General features: G+C 34.9%; 1 protein-coding gene across 2 annotated transcripts in view; it reads right to left on the bottom strand.

Moving 5' to 3' along the window:
• LOC139114740 (uncharacterized) overlaps positions 1 to 26,621 on the bottom strand; it is a 136,203-nt gene that overhangs the window by 106,315 nt on the left and 3,267 nt on the right. For both annotated transcript variants that reach the window (XM_070676617.1, XM_070676618.1), the window contains exons 3-20: positions 21,805 to 21,855; positions 21,414 to 21,472; positions 20,517 to 20,611; positions 20,094 to 20,159; positions 19,531 to 19,588; positions 18,542 to 18,632; positions 18,342 to 18,385; positions 17,593 to 17,674; positions 17,268 to 17,373; positions 16,664 to 16,880; positions 15,276 to 15,446; positions 13,339 to 13,482; positions 12,298 to 12,384; positions 10,788 to 10,941; positions 10,137 to 10,252; positions 8,915 to 9,003; positions 8,565 to 8,691; positions 7,950 to 8,113 (exon numbers count right to left, since the gene is read on the bottom strand). In XM_070676617.1, the coding sequence (XP_070532718.1) occupies positions 8,655 to 8,691; positions 8,915 to 9,003; positions 10,137 to 10,252; positions 10,788 to 10,941; positions 12,298 to 12,384; positions 13,339 to 13,482; positions 15,276 to 15,446; positions 16,664 to 16,880; positions 17,268 to 17,373; positions 17,593 to 17,674; positions 18,342 to 18,385; positions 18,542 to 18,632; positions 19,531 to 19,588; positions 20,094 to 20,159; positions 20,517 to 20,611; positions 21,414 to 21,472; positions 21,805 to 21,855 (1,667 nt within the window). In that variant the 3' untranslated portion in view covers positions 7,950 to 8,113; positions 8,565 to 8,654. The remainder of the gene's footprint in view (positions 1 to 7,949; positions 8,114 to 8,564; positions 8,692 to 8,914; positions 9,004 to 10,136; positions 10,253 to 10,787; positions 10,942 to 12,297; positions 12,385 to 13,338; positions 13,483 to 15,275; positions 15,447 to 16,663; positions 16,881 to 17,267; positions 17,374 to 17,592; positions 17,675 to 18,341; positions 18,386 to 18,541; positions 18,633 to 19,530; positions 19,589 to 20,093; positions 20,160 to 20,516; positions 20,612 to 21,413; positions 21,473 to 21,804; positions 21,856 to 26,621) is intronic.

Below are 26,621 nucleotides of genomic sequence, written 5' to 3'. Positions count from 1 at the left end.
GTTTTCGGGGCCAGCATATATATCCCAAACAACTGTTCAGTACCGTCAAGTTCGGCCGTAGATTTGGAAGGGGGAAGTTTTTGAAATCGTGGATCTCTTCGACTGACAATAATTAAATTGATCATGGAGGCTACCGCCATGTTTTGATGGTTATTTTCGATGCCATTCTCAGTGCAAACTACGGACTCTGTTACGCGCTTTTCGCTAGAAAACATCGTACTACGGGTAAGCTTAGACTAGTCCTCTTGCTAAGTCACGTCTAAAAATGGTTCACTTTCGTGATATAATTGCACCATAAACGCTAGCAAAGAGTTGATGGCAACACAAATTTTTTCACCCTTCGCCTGCTGATATAAGTCTAAGTTTACATATAGTTTGTTTACATCGTAATTGTTCTCGTATGCACAGCAAATGTTTGACCAGTTTACGCCTCTGCGCGTCACCGAATGATTGACAATTGTTTGAATCATGGAACGACTGTCTCCTGAGGGCCATTCCCTTTGTTCAGAAAGCGATTTTTCCCCCTAATCGTCGTAGTTTTAAAAAACTTTGTGAAACTTTGCAGATACCTGTATGGCCTAGGTGTTTATGAAACAGTCTATGTTCATGGTATGCCAATAATATATGTTTGAGAATCGTTTAGGCCGATTTTCACGGAGCGGTCTACCTAGCTATTGCCAGTTGTCACTCAAGCGCCATTATGAATTTTCAATAAGTTAGGGGCCTTTTATATCCGCACACCGGTTTAATGGACTGTATGACAGCTTGCAGACATTTTACCGCCAATTAGCACATTAGAATAACTGAGCACCCAATAAAACCAGAATATCACGTTTTTCATGTTTTGTGCGTCATTCTACATAGAAAATACATTTAAGTACACCAAGCCAAAAAACAGCTGTTGCAACGCTAATTTTATGTTTGTCATATGTATGATGGGTTATGAAAGGTTATTAATCTTTCATAACCAATCATGACACATTTTGCTTTCAAATTGTAGAAAATGCTAAGAGCAACCGCTTGCTGCAGGCTTTGTGTCTGTAGCTATTCTAAATCTTATTAAAATTCATGACATACATGTATAAGTGGCAGGAAAGTTACTCCATAAAAACCTTTTCCTGAAGATTTCTCCATTTAAAATTATTTCTGTATTTTTCATTCACACCTTCCTATTTAAATACATCCAAGTAAAAATGTGTAGCCTGTGATTAATTTGTATCTTTGACAATCTAAATGTTTTGATATTTCCCTGGAAAAGAGACCCATTTTACATAAATTTTTATAGTCAATGTGTATAGTAGAAAACTTGTTGAAATTTTTGAAAAAATTCAATTCTCCTGCAGATGAAGTGATCACACATTTCATTTTCATTGTATTTTCACATATGGTTAGATAATGGTTGATAAATCTTTAAAAAGAGTCTGTTATTTTTGTATATCCCTGTCTATTTATATTTTTAAGTTATTTTTTTCTGGATATGTCATATATTTCTGTTTTTCAGACTCCTACGCACTTACATTGACAGGCTATACTGTGTCCTGAAGCCAGGTTTCCAGAAAAAAACAGCAGAGTTGTACTGAAATACAGGCAACATGGAGACACTCGTACCCTGGACCTAACTGTCACCATTTGGTATTCCTTACATGGAGACACTCGTACCCTGGACCTAACTGTCACCATTTGGTATTCCTAACTGCTGTTTTGAATCATCATCTTAAAATAGGTCAGTTAGACGTGAACTCGCAAATGTTTCTTGACGATTTACGACCAGGCTCTAGTGAGTAACTTGTTTCTAAAATTAAACCATTTATTACAACGAAGCCAACTTGACTGGGTATTGCCTTGCGCAGGTTAACCATCCACAACAATTGCATTGACACTTTCTCTTGCTCATTTCTCCTGCTGACGTCGGGACGGTATGCAAATTATTAGCAACTTGGGAAAACTGAACACCATCTGACATTCAGCTATCGTCTTTTTTTCTTCTCTGTTTCAATGACATGATGCATGTCCTTGTGGAACATAAAACTTACCATGCATGTTTTCAATTAGGTGAAATTCACAACACGTTCCCGTGCAGTGGTTCACCAATATTTAGCCTTTCACAACTAGCAATTCACCATCGCTTTATGAGTTCACAGCCTGATATCATGTGTATATGGTGGCTTTAAAAGATTGCTACATAAAACTGCAGTTTCTGAGAAAGCCATTCTGTCATGTCATATGAGATTTTCAGACCAGTTCCTTCTGACAAAGCAGCTGTAAATTACATGACAGTATTGGAGCATGTATTGCATGTCTCACAATGATACCCTAGCTGTCAAACACTTGCCTATGTAATGATGCATTCATTATTATATTGAAATGACAACTGACATACTGTGCAACCATTGTGATCACATTGCTTCAGTGAGTTACATACCCTTACATGCCCCATTCTACTCTAAGAATTCCAAATTTGCCATAAAAAACAATGCCATACACTTAAATTTGTGTTGCACTGGTAAATGAGCTGTCAATATTTAGAGAGATAGTTTACACTTTCGTTGACAGAAACTAGTGAATCCACGTTTTACACTTTTATAGTGCTATATTCTATACTAATTTAGTCATGTGATAAAAAGTCAAAATATCAAAAAAGGAGAATTTTTTTTAAGATTTATGATCAATATAAAAATACGGCCACTTTATAGGAAACCCAAGAAGTAATGCCGTCTACGACAACTTCTGCATAAAACCAGATATTGCCAAAAAATTCTGCAGTGATTTCCTTTTAAGAATTTCTCAACTTGAGTATAAAATTATCTTTATTTTACCAAATCCCAGTAGACAAGAAGTCAGCTGGTAACGTATAACAGTTATAGTTATACTTATGGTCTTTACGTAACACTTTTCCAATACCTGCATTTCAAGCAGAGATGGGGTTGCACATTGCATATCAAACACATACAGTAAAATCAGAGTTAACACTGCATAAATCTACTGAGGAGATGATCTCTACAAGCCCACTACCTGCCTTACACCTTGTTGAGGTTTAATACATGGGGCAAATATATGCCACAATTCAGAGAAAATGCTCAAAATCAACAGCATTTCATTCTTTCTTCTCACGGCTAAGGACTAAGTGCAATTTACTCCTTATCTTGATGTAGTTAGGTTTTGATTCTATGGGGAGACAAATCCATTGCGCTCTGTGCGGTTAGTAAAATCTCTAGGCACACAGTCCTGAGGGAGGACTTCACTTGCATTCATGATTGAAGTTTTTACACATCAGGCTGGTAGATTTGGATGTATATCTTCTTGATACTCTTACACTCTCAATACAGCTGCCATGGTATTACATTTTATCAAACAAACATTAACTTTGTCTGCAATTTGAAATTCAGCTTTAGGTCACTCAGAATGATGTTGGCACACATTTTGAGAACTGATCAGTAATCTTGCAATGCCTTTGCAAGAATCCTGGATCACCTCAATGAAGCAGTGATGCTGTAAATTAATCCTGCCACAAGCATTGAACTCATTTCTACGCTGAATTCTGCCTCTAAGTCAATCTTGCATGAAAACCTGGAAAACTGTGTCTGGTTTGTTCTGAGGTCAGTCACAGAAAGCTAGCAAATCATCATCTCAGTTGATCAGAACTCAGTAAGCTCATTGATTACACGTGGATAATAAATTGCTGAAAAAAATATGTACTGCTATAAGACACGGCCACCTTAACCCAGCTTTAGCGACAATAAGGTGACGCTTGATTATTTGAAAGATATGGGAAATACCTGCAGTTCAAACGTAGCCTTACAGATTGTACAGACTGATTTATTTTGAAAATCTCCACACAGTAAACCCGAAATCTTAGCTGTGAGCCGACATTTTCATCTGACGCTATTACAGTGTTCAACTTTCAATTAGCCTGAATCCTTGAATTACTGCAAGCTCACTGGAATTGGTAAAGTTCATCAGGAATGAATTGCAATGATACATTCACTCATAATCTAACAGTTTTCATCAGGATAGTACCTCAGTTATTGTACAAATCCTGTTCTCAACAATAATGGCAACTACCTAATTTCATTGAAAAATGTCATAAAATAATTAAATCAAAAGGTACTGAAACCATTTCTGGTTTCAAAACATTAGAATTGTGGATTATTACTAATTTTTGAAAGCATTAAAGAAATTGAGTTTTTTCACCTGAAACGAAGCAATTCTATGAAGAGTCTCGACCAAACTGATCAACTCATATCTGATATTTCTTATCAAACTCTCTATATTAATCAGAGCCACACAACTCATTGAAAATGTGTTTTTTTCTGGTACAAATTACAGCCAAGCTTTCCTGTGTCCAGGAACACACCTACCTACTCCTGGTACAATACCTAAATGAAGGCACAGCTATAAGGAAACTTTTTAGACCCCTTGGATGTAAGCCTGAAAAGCACATGTGGATCCTAATATGTTCATTTCCCTGATATCAATTCTGCCATTCACAATTTGACAGGAGCCCACAGCATGGTGGCACATTCACACAAACCACACAAATACATACATGCAGTACTACAAACATTAGGCATGTTGCAGTAATGACCATAATGCTGTACAGAACAAAAATATCATAACATAGTTTTCTTGTTCCTGCACGAATATTCAATTGTATCCTATCCTACATCTGTCATGAAATGTACGTGCAGTGTCTCAAAAATTGATGCAATCAAGACTTTTATAACAAAAACACAAAGAGTTTGGATATGTGCATTTGATATTTTAGTTAACATGTCTTGTCACCAGTATCTACTGCACAACTGTCATAATAATAAGGTTGGTTTCTCCATACAAGACAACAGTGATATACTCAGCATTGTCTGGATAAACTGGACTGCAGCTCATATCATTTGATAAATCTGAATTTGTTAAAGAAACCATCATGCAACTACTGTTAAAACCATTTGAATAAGGTGCATGCTTGTTTAGCGCTTTCAGGTCTTTTTTTTTTGTAATCAGGTTTTCAATGCAGCTCAGTAAAAGAGATATCATAACCATGGTAAATACAAGGAACAGTTTGAGTTAACACCATCTGAATTGACAGACTTAGCTACATTTACCGAACAAAGATGCTAGCTAAAAAGATATGTTTTACAAAATAAATCCACACAGAAGTACACTCCAAATCTTATCCAACCTCAGTTATGTTTTAAAATTCATATATCCCTCTTTAAAATCACACAGCGCATGCTGACAGCCCTCCTGTAAAACCAGACAGGGCATGCAAACACAGATATCAGTATAAACACAATTACATATTCACTGCAAGTACACACTGGGGATGGTTAACAATTGTTGGAAGAGAACATTGATATGAGCACAGGTGGGTTTACTGTTGTTACAACATTCTACGGTAATATTGATGGATGACTTGTGGGTGATAAATCGACTCGTCAAGTGTGTATTTTGCATCTTGATGGCAGGGATCAATCCACCTAGTTGGCTATCTCTACAACTTACAACATTGCAAATAAAGCCATTCAAGCATATCACTTGACTAACAAGAGACACACAGTGGACACATACATCATGTGGTGTTTAGAGTAGCTCGCTATAAGAGCACTGATTGAGATTTGTTTTCTGAACACCAGGGTAATTCAACAGAGTCAACATCAAATTGATACAAACTCTTGTAAGACCGGCAATATACTCATAAAAACATTCAGCTTGCTTGACTAAATTTACTCCTATCTTTGTCATAAAGTTCAACATTTTACATGTAGCTCTAACTCCATCTATTTTCATAAAATCGCATATTCTCAGGTGTTGGTCAAACCATCACAGGATCTGAACAAAGACACGCATTGCAAGCAAAAATCTAACAATTAAATATCTTAAATCATAATAATTTCTACATGTCAGCACTAATTGTACTTTGGTTGACTGGCAGATACTCTCTTTTGTAAAATTTCATGAACTTCACACACATGTGGCAATCAATTCTGACTGCAGGTCTTGGAAATTTGATTGAAAAGTCAAGGCCATGGTATTGTGGCACTACAGAGATGTGAAGTTCATTTCCAGAATAAGATCTACACGGATCAGGAAATACATTTACCAAGATTACTAATTGATGATCAACTTTACTTATTCCATTATATGGTTGTACAATCAGTACTCTATGACCAAAAGAATAAATCAACCAATATTTACATATCAATACTTTTGATTTCAGTTTTGCAATGTGATAGTTCTGACTGACAATAGGGAGAACTAGAAATATCCAAAAATACATGAACATCCTGAGGTTAAGGGTAAATTTTGACAAACAAAAGATGATATACACTGTACCATTGATATAAGTGTCTATATCAAAGAGCTTTAATTGGTGATTTAGGCATCGCTATCATCAGACAGCTTTACTCAGTAGAATCAACAGTCTGTATTCTCTGAATTAAACACTTTAACTTAACATTCATCCGCTCTTCATGTTACTGTTCATCGTCATAGCAACAGAGAATTCATATCCACCATTAAACAGCTCCAGAGAGTGATTTCAGGTTCAATCAAGTTAGGAATAAGCTAAAACCGATGGCAATATTACTGGATGTTTACTGACATTATTTCATATAAAGTTTCTTGCATTGGTACGGGTCTTGAATAGTAGGGTTCTATTATACTAGAGTGTATCACACTGATTTTGTGTGGCAGATATGATGGTTTGACAGATAATGATGAGCCAATTTCCAAGGAGCTCTCATTGAACCTCTGGGAAACCTAACAAGAACAGATTTAACAGCTTTTCCAATATGAAAGGACAACTCAAAGGTCCCTATGGATGTGATGAAAGATGCATTATGCGATTATCAGAATGAATTTTACATGTTCAGGGACACTTCCACACAAAAGTGATTGTCACAGTGTATTCTCTTCAAAACAAATAACAGATTTTCTTGTCTTCCAGTGAATACGACCTTAGCTTCAAAACTAAAAGTTGCCTGAAATAGCAAAGCAGTTCATTCAATCTGTACATTACTTCTAAATTACTCTGATGGCAATATCAGAACATAAGTTATTTCATATGGTTTTTATATTTTCATTAAACATTGCTATGGATACCAATATTTGAACAGGAAATATAGGATAGCTTCAGTCAATAAAATTTCTCTTTTTTCTATTTCTGTAGTTCAGTATGGTATACTAGTACCTTTCTATTTCTCTAATCATGTCATGGTATAAACAAAGGCAATTTCTCAGTCAGACTGAAGGGGCGTTTACATTGTCAAAAATGTTAACAACACAGCATCCTTTTATTGACAGGATTACATGATTTACTTCATGAGTTTGTGTGAGTTTGTGAGGACAGTAATTAGGATCTTGCCAGTAGTATAAAGGGTTTTTGCACCCTCTGACAAAAAAATTATGGAAGTCCACAATAATGCTTCAAAAATGTTAATATATTAGCATAAATTATAAGTACACCCATATCATGTTACTGATCCAGGGTACTGTAATTAGACAAATACAGTGTGTGTGTGTGTGTGTGTGTGTGTGTGTGTATATATATATATATATATATATATATATATATATATATATATATATATATATATATATATATATATATATATATATATATATATATATATATAATATATATATATATATATATACCAAAAATCATCTCAACAAATTATTGATATCATCAGCTATGTGCGGCACTTGCTTGAAATAAGGTGGTGACATATGGTTGGCTATTTTAAAATGTATGCACTTCTTAGCTTTGACCACCCACCCCCACACACACATACACATCCGTCCATCCATCCATCCATCCATCCATCCATCCATCCATCCATCCATCCATCCATCCATCCATTCATCCATCCATAAACACATAAAACACGTTTGGGGATTGAAGGCCAAGACTGCCCTGTCTGTGATAACTTGGAAATGAATGATGTTCCTACCTTGACACTGGAATCAGCTGATGCAAGGAACATCCCTGGAGTGTGTTTCTTCAGAAGAGTCTCCCATGTGGATTTCAGATGAGGAGTTGGCGCCCTCAGTGTTTTGGTCTCTCTCTGTTTGGTTCCACTGTTGTTGGTTCCCATGGTGATCTGGAAGTCTAGTGCTGGAAAACAGTAATGATAGCAGAGGTCAGCAAGAGGTATTTCAAACCTTATTGGATAATACTACTACTTATCATACAATAATGTAATTTCTTGGTTTTGGTCTCTTTGTATACACATTAATGGATGACTGAGTTCTGGTTTGGTATTGCTATGACACCTGTACTTTGCTTTGACTATGATGTGCAACTTGGCATTTTATGTGATTGCAATGGTATTGGTCAGCATGAATGTATCCAGAAGTAATTGCAGTCGATTATGATACAGCATTCTTGCCAGAAATCTTGAAAAAAGTCCCAAACTGCCTTTCTTTCTGAACATCACATTCACTCTTTGAACCCTTGTGCCACCATGGTTTAGTCCAAACCCATTGTAGCCAATGGTAAGTGTGGACCTGTTTGCTCGGAATTGGGGCAAACAGGTAGAAGGAGAAGAGTTTGAAATGAAACTCACTGTGATCATTTCTTGGAGAACTGTGCAAATAAAGAAGAGAAAGGGGGATCTTCTCCAGCACTACAAGTGTATCATCCTCACGTCTCCTTGTTAACAACAGCAGATCACTGAACATGATAGCCCACAGCTGAAATACAGAACAAAGATACATCAGATCACTCAACATGATGACCCACAGACAACTCTTCCCAGATCAGTTGAAGATTCAGAGATCAATCAACAGAAATGTAGACCTGTCATCATTTCAAGTGTAAGAATTTTTCATCAGTAAAATTCAAGCTTACTGGGGTACGCATGCAAAGTTCTAGCTGCTGTACATTGCATTCAATGAAAGATGTGGGAAGTCTCACCTTCTTGATTTTATCAGCATTGTTGTGATTGACTTATACAATGTCCCTGCAAACACATACTGTCTTCCACAGTCTGTTAGTCTAAAGTGCTGCAAATAGAAATGGAAAATAACTTCAAATTTTCAGTTTTAAATTCTATCAATGACATCAAGATGAGTTTGGAAACACCTTAAATACATTGTATATTCATTTTTAAAATTCCATTTATTTAGGATGTGATGAGGTTCTTGTGAAAACCATTTTAACATCTTCCACACAGCAGTTTAATTATAAAAGGGCATTTTATATGATATATTGTTTTTGGGCATGACAATTTATCAGCCATTGTGTCAGGCATAATAAGATATCAGCCATTGTTTTATATAATTGATAAAGTACGCCTAACTTGTTGTCCAATTAAAGGCATTTAAATTCTGGTTTTTCAATGACAACTACGGTCAATGAGTTATCTTGCTTTGTGCATACTTCATGAAAAACTTTTTGATTGGCTGGGACATAAAGAAGCTATCAATATTTTTCAAAATTGGATTCAATTTGATCAAATTTGAATCAGATATTATTTTGTGTTTATGCAATTTCATCCATAATATCTGCATTATCATACATTTCTCATCATATTGGTTCTCATCCTACTTTAGACATCAAGTGTGAATGAATATGTATATACACGAAGGGAGTTTTTGCTCTTCTATCACGTGATATATTAGCAAAGGTTGCTTCAAATCCGTAAAATCTGTGCAATTTCAATACAGTTATTATTACTAGAATACCATAGAGTAAATACCACAACTCACACCAATGTGCATTATTTCACCATGAAAGCACTCAAAACTTATCAAGGAAATTATAACATCATAACAAGTTCAAATTCCTTAAGGTAGAATGCGCCTCAGGGACAGATGTTTGCAGTCTCAAACATTTTTAATACTGTTTTGGTCTACCACTTGTGGCAGCTCGTTTTGAAGTTGGAGTAAAATAAAGTTTTCACTGGCTTTACTTCTATGAAAACCAAAAATTGAATTTTTCCCCACAGAGTTAACAAGGAGATGACGACCATTTTGAATTTCTGCGTGTCAGCATAATATATTGGGTATGTGACTCCCTGAGATTTTTAATCTTTACTTCAAAAGAGGGTTGGTTAAAGTTTGTAACAGAAAGTTTGAGCAAAGTCTGTCCTTCAATTTCAAGGCACAAACTACCTTTTAACTACTCCAAATCTTACCTTGACATTCTTACTAAAGATCAATTTCTCTTGCAGTTGTCTAAGGTGACTTGAGTTGAAACCTCTCATGTTACCATCTTTAACCGTCTCTGACCACCAATGAATAAGCTGTAATGCTGAACAGTCGATATTCAACTTTTTCAGAAATCTTCTATTACAGTTTTGTACAGAAAATTATATACCGACTTTAACCGCTTTGGGCAGTTTTGATGAAATTTTATGTAGTATTTCATGTTTAACTCTTTGAACCCGACTTGGACAGAAATGTCCGATGACGTCATAGAGTACCAGGGGGTCAGGGTGCAAAGGTTTAAGAACAAGTTACCAAGTACTACTACAAACTATATGAAAGACAATCACATACAGACTTTCAACATGGACGTTTTGTTGTAAAACTTTTTTTAAATAGAATCTATCATTCAATGTCAGCCAAGACCCTGATATAATCTCTTTGCAGTATGTCCTCATTGACTCTGCAACAGGGTAATTGAATGTGTCAATACACCAGAATGCAGTAACAGACACGCTTGACAATGCAGTGCTACATACACCATCAGGCAATCATTGCTTGCAGAAACAAAGGACATCAAATCATAATTTATTACAATATTGTTATAACAGCTGAAGACTGTTATGAAAGTCATTACTTACTGTTCAGGGTGTGTTTCAAGTTTTCATGATCAGTATGTTCAGTGGGTGTGCTCATCCAAACCATCTGAAGCAACTGACAAAGTTTATTCAGACATTCTGATGGCTTGTGAAGGAATCCCCTGATGAGCAGCTGCTGGTCTCCACTCCAATAACCCTGCAGAATCAATGAATCAATGAGAAACTAATGTCTTGAAATGTAATAGGGAGAGAAAGAAAAATGTGAATGGGATCTTGAATCCACAACATTATAACTTTTTTTGAATAGATCAGACATTGAGATGACCACTAGTCAACTGTAAACACTAAGAAACTGCAAAATTATTCTTGGTTTTCTGTACAGCTAGTGTGTCTGGAATGATTCACAAAATTAACATCCCCCTTGTAAACCAAAGTTACAAATTCACCCTTACATTGGTTGGGAAAGTTAACACAAACAAACAAACTCCAAAAGCTATCAGAACAGCACTTAAGAGAATAGTTGTTTTAAAAATATTTTCAATGATACTGGGCTCCCATTTTGATCACAATCAATTGATATAAATATGACCTATATCTGTATCAAGGAAATTCAGTGTAATACTGGTCAACACAGGAGTTTTATTTGAATAATGGGGGCTGTTCAATTCATGATGCATCACCAAACCACATATCCAAGTGAAGTATGCAGCCACTTAAGAGAAGATGCAGTGTACAGACAGTAAAAAATACATACACATACACATACACATACACATGTACATATACATACACAGATAGACATATAGACAGACAGGGTTTTTTCAATCTATTAGATGAGCTCCCATTGTGATATACATATGACAAAATAGGAGCAAAAGAATTGGCCCAAATAATTTAAAGTACATAAATTTTATCATTACTCACACAAAAGTGAATGAGGGTATACCTAACACCATAAAAATCAAAGCTATCTGAAAATCAACTTCAAAGAAGTTTAAAATTAGCAAAGTTTTACTGAAAATGGAGATACTATCTCAAAAATTTACATAAGCCACTTTGAGCTCATTTTACCAGAGCAGTAGAGGGGTATCCCAAGGAATATGTGTGCTGTATATAACAGTAATTAGTCATGTGGTTCTTCAGTTCTTGACTTTTTTGCTTTTTTTTTGCAGTTTCTGAACCCATTTGCATATTTTAGGAAAGCATCATTCATGTGAAGAAAATCCCATCTCAAATCCACTACTCATTTGCAAGCAAAATACTTAGGCGATACATATGACAGTTTCAAGCTTTGGGAACATGTGTTCATTTATTCATTCATTCATGTAGATAGACAGACATACATACAGACACACAGACGGCATGCACACCTACATATATCTGTATATACCAATAATACATATACAAATACATGACTGGTCCCTCAAGCTCCCAATGCAATACATAAGTACAATATACCAAGTGGACACTAAAAAGTGACAGTACCATACACATTTCCAAGTTCACTGCAAATCCACTTTTAAGAATTTGTCCATTATATCTACGAACTCACCTGCTCTCGCATCTTGTGTTCAACTTCCTGTTCCACAATTCTGATTAATGATTGGTATGTACCATACACAGCCACTAACTCATCAAGCTGTCAAAGAAAAATTTGTTTCGGCAAATTAGTAATTTGTAAAACTTTTTTAATTCCACTTCACAAAATCAGACATTCTTTGTATTACGTCTGTAACATTACCATAAATTGTACGACAAAACCTGCATTGTAAAGTGATATTTGCAGAGTTTGAAATTCTGTGATGTTTTGGAATACAGCTTGCAATACACTGAAAAAAAATTGAAATTCTATTACACATTTCGATACATGCAGGCAATTTCTTTAGACTTCTGGTATCTTTTCACAAAAAGTATATGACCAGGGCATGTGTTCTTCTTGAAATATGTTTTTCAAAGAGCTGGCATCGGTTGAAATTATTAATCTTATGATAACAAAAACAATGCTGTGCATTGCTGTATACAACCAACTTGTTATTTTGAGTTGGAGTCAACACTGGATGTTTGTAAAAGTATCCTACATCATGTTAGATCTTCCTACTGTCATGCCATCTCAAATGAGACGCTATCTTTTCGCCTTAAGATAGTATGCACCTCGAAAGTGAAAGACTTAAACTTTTGCTCTAACTTTCCTCAAGGAATCTTTCAATCATTCTCTTTCAAAATCAAGGATAAAAATAGGGGGTCACCATGCAAATTTTGGTACTAGAGAAACAAATTACCCAAGATTTACCGATATTAGAAATTCAAAATGGCGCCATCCCTGTGTTAGCTCTATGGAGAAAAATAAAATTTTCGAATTTCGAAAAACTAAGCCAGTGAAAAGTTATCTTTCACCGAGAGCTTTAAAATGAACCCCCACATGTGGTATATCAGAAGAGATTTGTAAAAGTTTGAGAGTCTGAATGTCTGTCCCCAAGGTGCATTTTACCTTAAGATAGTTTCCAAGAAGAATACTCAGCAGTATTTGCAATGAATCAGACAACATGTAGTGTAAGTAAAACTTTCAAGAAATGTTCATCATCGAGTCACTGACCTTTGCAAGATAGATATCACCAATGACAATATCACTAATGACATTACATGGTGGTCTGATAGCCTGGCACCTCAGTGGTTGGCGATAACCTTTTACCTGTTGCACTTCCAATTGTTGTACATGGACACTGCATATGTCTACCATCTGGGGGATAGAGACATGAAAAACAATGTCATTAAGATTAGATGCAAGCCTAGAAACAGAAAAAACGACGATGAAGAGCAGATTGATTCTGAAGGTAAAAGAAGTATCTTTACTAAGTAATGATACTTGTCTGATTCTTCTCTATAATACTATAAAGTAATGATATTTCTTCAGTGTTGATTTTCCACCTAATAGATAGAAAATCAACACAGAATTGTCAGAGAAACATATCTCCTGGATGTAGGACATCCTTGTTTGTTTACATTTGATCCAGGATGTAAACTACTCATCACAATAATTATGAATTATTGTATTTATTCAACTAACTGCTCCAGGAGCTCAGTCCTAGAATGATTCTTAAAACATAAGGGGCATCCCCCTTAACGTTTATGCAAATTAGGTGATATGTTGACCTTTGTTGCATCAGAGACATTAAAAAAATGCAACACATATCAAAATGTAATATCTCAAAAAAAATTAATTGCAAGGAAGTGAACTTCACATAAAATGGAAGAAGATAAAAACATCACTGATAAATAATAATGGTTTGAGTTACTGAATAAATATGTTGAAGTAAACAAGACATAATAAATATTACCCCATGCCCAAAATAAATCAAAGGAATTTCTCTTGTAAATTAGACCCCAAAAATGTATTCAAGCTTCAAGTCCTTTTACAAAGTTAGAGTTAAATCATGATCTAACTGGTATGACTATCTTGAAAATGTTTTCTGATTTCAATTTCAAATAAACTTAGTTCTCCATGATGCTCCAGTCTTCTCAACACAGAAACCTGTTCATCTTGCTGAGACAATTGTTCAAATTATGGATAATGATCTTTTTGGCAAAGTCTGCAGGGACCTCAGTTTTGTTGAATTTGGCAGCGGAAGCTATGCTGTCTCCTAATGTACCTAGTCTGAGTAAGCCTCCAATAATTATTGCTGTGTTATTTTCAAGGATCATCGTTATCACTAGCCATCACAGCTTGAAATAGCTGCCATGTGACACTGAATTCCTGCAGTGTTTATGTAAAACAAGAGTAATTTGTCTCATTGAAAGATGGCTTTCATCACCAAAAAGGTCCCAACATCAGAACCTGTGTATTATGAGGGTAAACAGTTAGTTACACACAAACGAAGTCACCAACTGGCTGAGGATTTTGGCATTCTACATGTGTGTGAAATATATCATAGCCTACATGTGCATACAATGCAGTGCAGTTGAATGTAGTCATATCAAATTTCATAAGTTGAAGATAGTATAATTGTTACAAGTTAAAAGTCCAAAGTCAATGGGAATTAAGAACAGATATTCATGAACACTCTGGTCTCAGCACTGTCTCCATGCATTGCCAAAGGCTTATCCAGGAAGCCTATATGAGTGGAAAATCATGCTGATTTTTATAATCATTTGTCAGGGCCAGCATCTGGCATTTGTGTATTGCCAACCCAATCTGCCCTCGCCACAAATTTTTAAACACTAATACATTTTTTTTTATATTTCTTTTATTCAACCAGATCATGGAACATCAGTCTGTACAAAGTATTTCGCAGATAAAGGACAACACAATGCCACAATGTAGGGGAGGAGTGTTCACTCAAATTAAGGTATGTACTGTAATCAATATGGTGATTAGTAATCAGTTAATGCATACATTGTACATTTGCTAGTGTACGAGAACCATGAACCAGGCCTTTAATTAAGAAGGGCGATATATCACTATTATAAATGGAAAATCATAATGACAACCTCACAGCTGCCTTGTGTATATTTATATTTTCAACACAACCTCACCTTTTCAAGAGCTGTGACTAGTCTGTTGTAGTCAAGTGATGTCTGAAGGTAAAATCGGAGTGGTTTTAAGTAATCTTGCAAACCATACTGCATGCTTCTGACAAAACTGCCTTCATAGGTGACAAGTTGTTGGACTGCAGACTGTCTGGCCTCTTCCAAGGTACCAAACACCTTTCAAAAAATATAAGTTAAAACAAAATTTGGTCTGAATTTTTGGGTAACTGCAACCCGCCCTGCCTAAAAATGCACACCATTAATGTTGATTGCTAACAAATGACTGTCAATTATAGTTGCAGTAAAATATTTTTCTTTTTAGATGCACATTTGATGTAGAAGGTTAAGGCGATCAACTTGTAGTCATGGAAATTGATACTATTTAGTTTCCTGTATGTTTAGTAATTGAAATAGGCGGGTAGTTACTGCAGTAAAATTTGAGAAATATAGATATTTGTTATTCAGCTGGTGCATAACAAAGTGTCTGTTTCCAGGGAAACATGTCTGTAAAGGGTTGTAATTTGCAATCTGTTGTACTTATCCACCTACTTGACATGAAAAAATTATTTGACACACACTTAGGACTCCACTGGTCCAAATTATCATTGCATTCCATCAATTTTCAGCCATTAGCTACAACATATTAATTTGTCATCGAACTGAAATAGCCATTCTTTTAAAGTATGTCTCAAATCTCTTTAACCATGGAACTATAAGTCTTTCCAAAACAAAGCCCACATGGTTGGACTCTGGCAAACTCACAGTTCAAATACCACACATGATTTGTTGCCATATGTTAAAGAAATAGTTCCCTTAGAAAACATTCCCGTTAGCTTCCAAGTTACTATGCAAGGACAGTCATTCTGCTTTCATTAAGTTATATAAAATGACACATGATATAACAAATGAATGACTTCTTGAACAGCAGATCAGATAGATTGTCTATCATGCACTTCCAATGTTTTATCAAAAATTCTATCAAATAGCTAATAAAACCATAGAAATCAAATCAAATCTAGCTGTTTCTCACTTCCCATGTGTACAATATTAAAATTTGACTACTCAGTACAAACACTAAGTGTGAGTCCCTCAACTGTGCAGTGTTCACAATCAGCCCAGATTACAAATGTAAAAGATTTATAGACTACTTGTGAGCGTTTATGGACGTTGTCAAACACTACCCAGAACATTTGATTGCCCACTTGAGTTTCTAAAGTACCATAATCAAAAGGAAACTTTGACTTAAATGCAAATAAAATCACCCTTGTACATTTACCAATTTCTACTGTATCTGTGCCCTGTGGGGAATCTACAAGACACAAATATTCCTGAGATTTCTCTTACTGTTTTCTGTCAGATTTCTAACTTGGATTCATATTTCAGATACCACAAACCTGAACTTCCATGTCCTCTTCTGAACATGTGTAGGTATCACTACTACACGTACTGCTGCTTTTACAGCTCCTACCACAGTATCTTAGCAACGGATCTCCCATAAAATTACAGTTTGCAGAGACTGATGACAATGGCCTCCTCTCTCCTTCATCTCCAAACTCTGCCGTTCTTTTCACTCTTCTCTCGATTACAATTCTCAGATGTCCTGGAGCATTTCTGAAATCGTAAAATTGTAAACACAAACACAAGGCAACTAACGCATAACTTACCATTTAATGTTCTAATATTATACACAGGATGACAAAGCCTCGAGTTTTGAATAAAAAAAAACTGCAAGAACAAATGTTGTAGACAGCGTACTTTGCCACACTTCTTAATTAATTTCATTGCCACAAGTACCGACAGATTTTTAATAAAAAATAATACATGACAAATGCCGAATGGCAAATGCTGAAATAAGAGCAGTTTATCAAATTGAAAATATATTAATTGGTTATACATTTATATCAACATGGTCAGCAAGTATATTTTCACATGGAAATTGCAATGTCTAACAGATATGTTCTGAATGTAAATGATATTTTCTATGAAAGAAGAACTCACTTGACAATGCCAATAATTTCAGAGCATGATGACCTGGCAACATGATATTTATTGATTCTTATCAGTACATCACCCATCTGAAGTCCAGCCTGCTCTGCAAGTCCACCTATTTCAAAAAAACAAACACATGTAAATTTTTTTGAGGGAGGAGTTTTTATGAAAGACAATTGATTTGAATGCATGATTCAAAACCAGTGTAACTGCTTGACCATACAAATACTAACAAGTGATAGGCAGCTTGCCTTGTTAAACCAGTGAAAATTCATTCATTTTCAATGCCACTCACCAAGGGATATGATTGTGAATATCAACTTGAGTAACAAACCTGCATCAACTTTTCCGACTCTTACTGGTGAAGTGTCAAGAATTGTAAATCCATAACCCTGCTTTCCCTGCAACACTGTTATCTGAAAATAAATCAAAAGTTACTAAATGATGAGTGTAAATGTCTAAAAAGCAAGAAAATACAGATCACAATAATCTATTGTCTATGTATATTGTTAATTATATCATACCAGTATATTGATGGCGCAAAAGCAATATACAACGGTTGGCACACATTCGAGCTTTCAGCAAGAGCAAAAATCCTTTTCTGACCTTCCATGCCAGAATTTCAATTTACTGTTATGATCTAATAGCAATAAATCACACCAAGCGTCGGTATACCACTTGGTTTTCGACCAGTTCACTTCATATATGCACTTGCTATCACTTGTGCATATATGTCGTGAACTGGTCAAAATCTTTGAACTTGTCAAACTCTCATGTTGCACCCGCAGCTGGTAGCTGGGTATGCTTTCATATAGTTTGAATTGTACTAAATTTGATTGATGTGTAATCAAATTTACAGGTATACAAGATGAAAGTGGCAGAAGAGAAATGTGCCAATAAAAGACTAAGTGTGGAACAATGCTGTAGCAAAAACGGTCATAGAAAGAAGTATTGGAATGGAACTTGGATACCACGATTGGATTTACTATAAATTACTATATATTATCAAAAACCAAATTTTATTAGTGGAATAAATTTTGAAATGCCCATTTGTCAGATAATTACAAAGTGAGAAACTCTTACCACTTTTTTGATGATTCTCTTTGGTTTCTTATCCTTTGTGGTAACTGTGAAAAGCAATAAAAACACCTTAGAGTTTGCATACGTAAAGATTAGTCACAAGAGACATTCAGGACAGATACTGAGGTAAATGATATCCACCAAGAAATATTTTGTCATTCAAACTTTACACGAAAACAAAATATCTACATTAAAAGACTTACTTGTTTGAGATTTTGATTGTTTAGATGGCGCTGCAAGATGTTTTTTCACTCCAAGCTCTTCATTCAGTAAATAATACCAGCCATTGACTTCCTGTACACAAACAGTCAGAAATTGACACACTGTGCTTAGTGGAATGCACTCACTGATGATAAAGGTGATTAACCCTTTGAGCGCCAAAGTCAATTTTTGTAACCCTTGTAAAATATACCTAAGTCAATTTTTGTCAGATTTTTGCCAAAATTTTGATAAAAAACTGTGGCCGATGAAATGTTATGTCCAAAATTATCAGAAAAACTATAGAAAAGTTCATAAAAATTGGTAAAATGTTGCACTAAAATTTTGGTGGGAAAAAATACGGCATTCAAAGGGTTAAACTTGAAATACTTGCTGTCTGTTCTAATTTAATGAACTTTTCCATATCAAGGTCACTACATTTCAAGCCAAACGACCTTTTCTTTATCACTTTGAAAAATTCTAGTATTAACCTTGTAGGAATGTTGATCCCAAGTTGTAAGACAGAACACGCAAAATCGATGACTATTGCAAGTGTTATTTGCTGAATCGTTTCATTCAATGTCATGTCAGTTAACAATACTCATTTACATATGAGTAGTAGCTGATTGAAAGCTTTTTGTATCCCCCACTCTAACAAAACGTAAGCATACTTTACATAGAAATGTCACTTTAATCCAATAAAGAATATTCATTTTGCATGTATCACAATGTTTACAGACAGTAAGATAATGTTTTGTTTACAGTTAAAATACAGGTGAATGAATATCCTTCCACAATAGCTGCTCTGGTTGATCTACATGTCACTGTAGAGTCAACATTCACACAACAGGTTACAAAAGAATAATCTCTCTGAGACTTGTATGACACAGTCTCAGAAGTGGATTGAAGAAGCCACAGGCATTGTAATGAATATTACAATACATGACAGAATACGGTGAAATAAACTTAGAGAGAGTCTGATGTTGTAACTCACTTTTGTGTCTTGCAGTAAATGTTTGACACCGAAAGACATGCATCCCAAGATATCACTCCTGAAAAACAAAGTAAAGCACATTATTTGGGGATGGTGGCAGTATCACTACACAAATTCTGTACCTCTTGGCAGTATCATTAGCGGTATCATGAAAGAAACCAATCTTGACTACACTCTTTATTGTAAATGTTATTTCAAACCCAAGCAAGGATTGAAGAACTACCTCTGCAGATAGAGTGCTTCAAGAAACCATTTATAATCTTATGAAGCAGTGTTCTCTACAGAGAGGGAAAAAAGATGGGTAGCTATCAGCATAACAATACATAATTTGTATAAAATTTTATTGTATTTTCTGTATAGTTATTAACATATGAATAGATTCCTCAAAAAACATAGGGGTCGCCCATCCCTAAAATCCCCTTTTGGAAAACATTGTTTAGAGAAAAATGATAGTGGCTTTACTGAAAGAGACATCATTTCAATAAAGTTTACTCTTCCAATCCTACAACAGATGAAGTTGATATCTATCATGTCCCATTTATGAAAGAAAAACTCAGCCTTACCTTACATCATGTTGTCTGAATAAAGAGATGAGAATCCTGTCTTTGTAGTCCACTTCATCAAATTTTCTGTAATTGACAGGCAAAATGTGTTTAAGGTTATCATCTAGTATGACAAAAATCTATTTCACTTGGAAACTGAAATACTGGTATATGTACCATAGTACTTAGCAGACTGGATGAAAGATGTTCATCCAAAAAGTCAGACACAGAATATTGTCTTACGATGAGATTTTTCCAAAACTGCTATTTATATAAAATAATAGCACCAATCTCATGGACATCACATCAGGTACTTCTGTGTTATAAATTGGAAAATACCTAGGCAACACTAACCAATGAACTTTATAGAAGAGATTTGAAAAGGTGGTGACGTAGTTAGGTTGAAACTGATCTCAGACGACATAGAGTATCCAGTATACCTACATGGTGAAAGTTTCTTGGAAATGAGGATTCATGACTCCACTGATAGGCGTGGACATACTCTTCACTCTGCGCAGTTTGGCTGAAGTGATTTCCACCTGTGAATTCATACAGATACATTTTAACAAATGGTATAAACAGGAAATCAAAGTTGAAAATGAACAGTGAATGCTAAAATACTGCTCCATCACTAGGAGCCTTTAAAATACTCAAAAAGTGTAAAACTGTAAAATAGCCCAGACAAGGGCAATCCAATCCTTCAATCTACATTCTCATATCTTTGACACCTGTCTTTACTGGAGCAAAATGATTACCTTCCATTAACTCACCTTTAGAATTGCGTTATTCCTTCTCTAACTGCTATCACAGGCATTTTTATTGACATTTGTTATAAAAGTGTGCAAAATATTAAAATGCCCTGAATAGCTAACATGTGACTTCATCATCCTCAAAATGTGTCATTTTTTCAACTGATGACAGGAATATTTTTAATTCATTTTCGGTTCAATTACAATTAATGTATTGTTGTTGAACTGAAAAATGTAATAAAGTACTGGACTTGAACTTCACTGTCAAAATTGTCTATGTTTGCTGATGACTTTGAAGTGATGTTCAACCATTAAACTAGGGGAATTACAACAATCACATCACCACAAGTTTACAAAAGAATAGAACACTAAAGTCTTGTATTTCTACATTTGGTTCAACCCACTTGTGTTCTATGGCAAAGGTTTTGCTTAATGGAGGGACTAATTTGGAAACTGAAAGAGTAAAAGATAACTCTCTTCTCTACTTTTGCTGAGATGCATTCAGAAGTATACTGGGATTTGTTAGTGTATATGTTGAAGCCACATGTAAAGTGATATTCAGGGCCAAAGGTTAAATGGATGCAGCACTTACTGTTACATAGGTGCCAAAGTTTTGTTGGGAAGATCCAGGCAATCCTTTGGCTCTTATCACTGGAGGTAGAAAAAAATTATAAGCACACCGGAAAATAGCACCAGAAAAAATATACATTATTTGACAGAGTTACAATGACATGGAAGAAACAATATGGCATTTGGTGCAATTATAAAGACACTGAAATTGCTGTTATAACAAACTTATAACATTAAAGAAAACAAGTTGAATATACCTGTCTGCCTTGTCTGACACTATGAAAATGGAACTTTTTCATATCAATTTCACCTCCTTACATTCATCACAGAATTGAAATGCCGATAACCATTGGGGTTTAATGGAGTTGGAATGGCATTTTTTATCTTTCAGGTGAACTATTAATAAAACTTACCATGCACCAGAAAGTGTGTGTTTGTCTTATCAATTGCTACCTTCAAACGACCTGTACATATAGAGAAGAATGATAATTCTATTTAATACTGTGATTTTTGAACAGCATTAATCATGATAAAAATCAATTACAACATTAACTGTGTGTTTTGAGTGTGTCTACAGTGTCTGTTTGTCTGTCACTGTCAAAAACTGTTGATGAAGGATGAAACACTGTTTTTGATATGAAATTTAAAATCTCATATAGGCATAAAAATCTCATAATCCCATCACCTCATTGAAATTGTTGAAGATTACACTTTGTGAAATGTACTCAAAATGAATCCATCATGAATCATATGTAAACTTCACCAAAACACTGAAAAAATAAGTTTACTACTGATCTAATAAAATTTCATTCACATCAGCTACAGCACAACAGACTGAAACATCTGCTAGAGCCAACCAAAGACATTATGATAACTCAACGCCGTTTTAGGGTGGCATTGCACATGACAGAGTATTTTGTTCAAAACCACCTTTTTTGCAAAGATTCAATCAATTTTCATCAATTTGTTAACTTAAGATTAAAATACTGGTTGGGTTCACCTTGTAGTGTGACAAGCAGTCTTAAGTTAGGTAAGAAAAAAGTAAATTTACGAAAACTTATGCAAATCACCAGATTTCCCGGCTTCTTCTTTCTCCTGTTTTCAAAATTTCAAGAATAAATTTGTGGGTTAAATTTTCAACATTATGCTTTTCTAAATACTGTATAACAAAGCGACAATTTTGTTTGACAAATGAGGTTCTTACATTTTGAAAAAGAGTCACTTCAATTTTGCTAATCATGATTTTAATCACTTGTTTAGAATGTCGGTTTTTCAACCCTGCTATGTATGAATGAGAATAGATAATGCAAAACAAAATTGTTTTTTCTACATCAACACTTGTTTCAAATGAACCATTAAATTTCATAAAGTAGTAGTAAGATTTTGACTGAGATTAATTTTTATCATTAATACCAAATTGAGGTTTTCTACATCAAATATGAACCCTATTCATTCTTTGAGTAAACTTTTATTATCATACTAAACTTTAGGTTCTCTGCTTCATGAAAATATATAGTATGGGGGGATTTTCATGTCATCTTTGATGAGAAATATTGCTTTGGAAAAAATGTGTGTTGGTTAAAACACATCTGTAAATGTTTACATTTATTATATAACATTCTCTTGTACCCTTCAGGACTTCATAGACTAAGACATAACACACTGCAGGATATTTATGTGATTTTGCAGATCAAGGGTGCCTTGACATTTAAAGGGACAAAGTCCACTTTTTTCACCTTTTTGTGATATCAAGAAAACTTGGCATACTTGAATAAAGTCACTCAGGTTACAAAATAACGACAGTACATAACTGCATTACAAGTGCTAAAATTATCCCTTTGCTAAGTGCAACCAAGTTTGTGAACAAAGTCAATCCCTTACATAGTTGGCCTGACTGGCTGAGCCTACTTTGAAGAGAAACTTGCATTTACTTGACACATACTGGTGACCTGACTCAGCCCTGAACCTGCCATGCTTCCCATTATTTATCAAATATGTTTAAAAAGACTAAACACAAAGTTAAGTCAGGTGTATTGTAAATTTACCCATGGAGGTAAAAAAAGTTTTTACCTCTACAGGTATCCTCCAAGGAGTAAGTGCGGAATTGTGTCTTTTCCTGAAAGCCATTTCTAAACTACGTGTATTCCCTATGGGGGCTAAACTAGCTAAAAACGATAAACACGGCAAAAAAACGATAATTATCACTTTCAAAATAGCGTTCTAAGTTTAGAAATTAGCTGTAGTTTAGAAAGTTTAGAAAGTCGGGCCTTTGGTTGAAAAAATTTTTCCAAGGATATATCGGATAAAAACGATAATTATCACTTTCTAAATAGCGTTCTAAGTTTAGAAATTAGCTGAAGTTTAGAAAGTTTAGAAAGTCGGGCCTTAGGTTGAAATTTTTTTCCAAGGATATATCGGATAAAAACGATAATTATCACTTTCTAAATAGCGTTCTAAGTTTAGAAATTAGCAGTAGTTTAGAAAGTCGGGCCTTAGGTTGAATTTTTTCCCAAGGATATATCGGATAAAAACGATAATTATCACTTTCTAAATATCGTTCTAAGTTTAGAAATTAGCTGAAGTTTAGAAAGTCGGGCCTTAGGTTGAAATTTTTTTTCCAAGGATATATCGGATAAAAACGATAATTATCACTTTCTAAATATCGTTCTAAGTTTAGAAAATAGCTGAAGTTTAGAAAGTTTAGAAAGTCGGGACTTAGGTTGAAAATTTTTTCCAAGGATATATCGGATAAAAACGATAATTATCACTTTCTAAATAGCGTTCTAAGTTTAGAAATTAGCTGTAGTTTAGAAAGTCGGGCCTTAGGTTGAAATTTTTTCCCAAGGATATATCGGGAAAAAAAAGATAATTATCACTTTCTAAATAGCGTTCTAAGTTTAGAAATTAGCTGTAGTTTAGAAAGTCGGGCCTTAGGTTGAAATTTTTTCCCAAGGATATATCGGATAAAAACGATAATTATCACTTTCTAAATAGCGTTCTAAGTTTAGAAATTAGCTGTAGTTTAGAAAGTCGGGCTTGGAGTGAAAAAAGTTTCCCAAGGATATATCGGATAAAAACGATAATTATCACTTTCTAAATATCGTTCTAAGTTTAGAAAATAGCTGAAGTTTAGCTGAAGTTTAGAAAGTCGGGACTTAGGTTGAAAATTTTTTCCAAGGATATATCGGATAAAAACGATAATTATCACTTTCTAAATGGCGTTCTAAGTTTAGAAATTAGCTGTAGTTTACAAAGTCGGGCCTTAGGTTGAATTTTTTTTCAAGGATATATCGGATAAAAACGATAATTATCACTTTCTAAATATCGTTCTAAGTTTAGAAATTAGCTGAAGTTTAGCTGAAGTTTAGAAAGTCGGGCCTTAGGTTGAAATTTTTTTTCCAAGGATATATCGGATAAAAACGATAATTATCACTTTCTAAATAGCGTTCTAAGTTTAGAAATTAGCTGAAGTTTAGAAAGCCGGGCTTGGAGTGGAAAAAGTTTTCCAAGGATGTATCGGATAAAAACGATAATTATCACTTTCTAAATAGCGTTCTAAGTTTAGAAAATAGCTGTAGTTTAGAAAGTCGGGCTTGGAGTGGAAAAAGTTTTTTCCAAGGATATATCGGATAAAAACGATAATTATCACTTTCTAAATAGCGTTCTAAGTTTAGAAATTAGCTGTAGTTTAGAAAGTCGGCTTGGAGTGGAAAAAGTTTTCCAAGGATATATCGGATAAAAACGATAATTATCACTTTCTAAATAGCGTTCTAAGTTTAGAAAATAGCTGTAGTTTAGAAAGTCGGGCTTGGAGTGGAAAAAGTTTTTTCCAAGGATATATCGGATAAAAACGATAATTATCACTTTCTAAATAGCGTTCTTAGTTTAGAAATTAGCTGTAGTTTAGAAAGTTGGCTTGGAGTGGAAAAAGTTTTCCAAGGATATATCGGATAAAAACGATAATTATCACTTTCTAAATAGCGTTCTAAGTTTAGAAATTAGCTGTAGTTTAGAAAGTTGAGCTTTACGTTGAGAAACAACTCACCGGCCTATATATGTCGGATAAAAACGTTGGTACAGCATTTCTATTGTAATGTTTTCGCAGTGTTTCAAGGGAAAATGTGTGAGTTTGTAGGAGTAGTCTTGTAGAACCAGGAAAATACTATTAGTTTCCCCAAGAAGTAAGTTTTAAAATCCAAAGCTCAAATATGACTTGTCCAATAGACCCCGAGAGAGCATACTTCCTATTAAATTGACCATTGCGTTTGGCAAGAAGTTGAATGTTACGAAGTAGAGAAATGTGACAGTGAGTCAGCATAAACACAATTTTTGAAGAGAAATTGTAAATATTTGTTTTGTCCGTCAAAAACAAAGTCTGTCAAATAACCACCCGGCTAGACTACGTGTTATGAAAAATAAACCAGATATTTGACGTGGAGACGAATTTACATAAAAGTAACCATACTGCTACAGTTCAAATGACAAAGGTGTGTTGAGATTATCTTGATCGCGTCCATTTGTGCAGATTAAGTAATGGTGCAAATTAATGCTAAGGGCCTTATTAAATGTGTTGCCCCTGTGGTTGCCAAGGTGTGTTGAGATTTGTCCACAACGATCGCGTCCATTTGTGCTGATTAATGCAAATTTATGCTAATGGTCTTATCAAATGTGTTGCCGGCCAGGCCGCCATCTTCCAGCTGCGTGCTCACAGTAAAAGATTGAATCATTCAGAAAATGGGGCCTGAAGTGACAACAATTTTTCCTTGATATATCGGATAAAAACGATAATTATCGCTTTCTAAATAGCGTTCTAAGTTTAGAAATTAGCTGTAGTTTAGAAAGTCGGAGTCAGTGGAAAAAATTTTCCAAGGATATATCGGATAAAAACGTTGGTATACCATTTCTGTTGTCATCTGTATATTCCCTAGTGTTTCAAGGGGAAAAGTGTGAGCTTGTAGGAGCAGTCTTGTAGAACCTGGAAAATACTATCAGTTTTCCCCAGAAGCAAGTTCTAAAAGCCAAAGCTGAAATGTGACTTGTCCAATAGACCGACGAGATAGTACCTCCAAATTAATGCATTGGCCCTATCAAAAGTGTTGCCGGCCAGGCTGCCATCTCCAGGCTGCGTGCTCACAGTGAAATGTGGAGTGCGTGAGATGAAGTCCCGCAAACTTTTCCAAGAACATGTCGGAAAAAAGGCTGATACAACGTTTCTGTTGTCATCTGTATA

Source organism: Ptychodera flava, chromosome 16 (genome assembly GCF_041260155.1).
Source record: "Ptychodera flava strain L36383 chromosome 16, AS_Pfla_20210202, whole genome shotgun sequence".
Lineage (NCBI taxonomy): Eukaryota > Metazoa > Hemichordata > Enteropneusta > Ptychoderidae > Ptychodera > Ptychodera flava.
The sequence above is the reverse complement of the archived record's forward strand: the minus strand, read 5'-3'. Positions and strand labels throughout refer to the sequence as shown.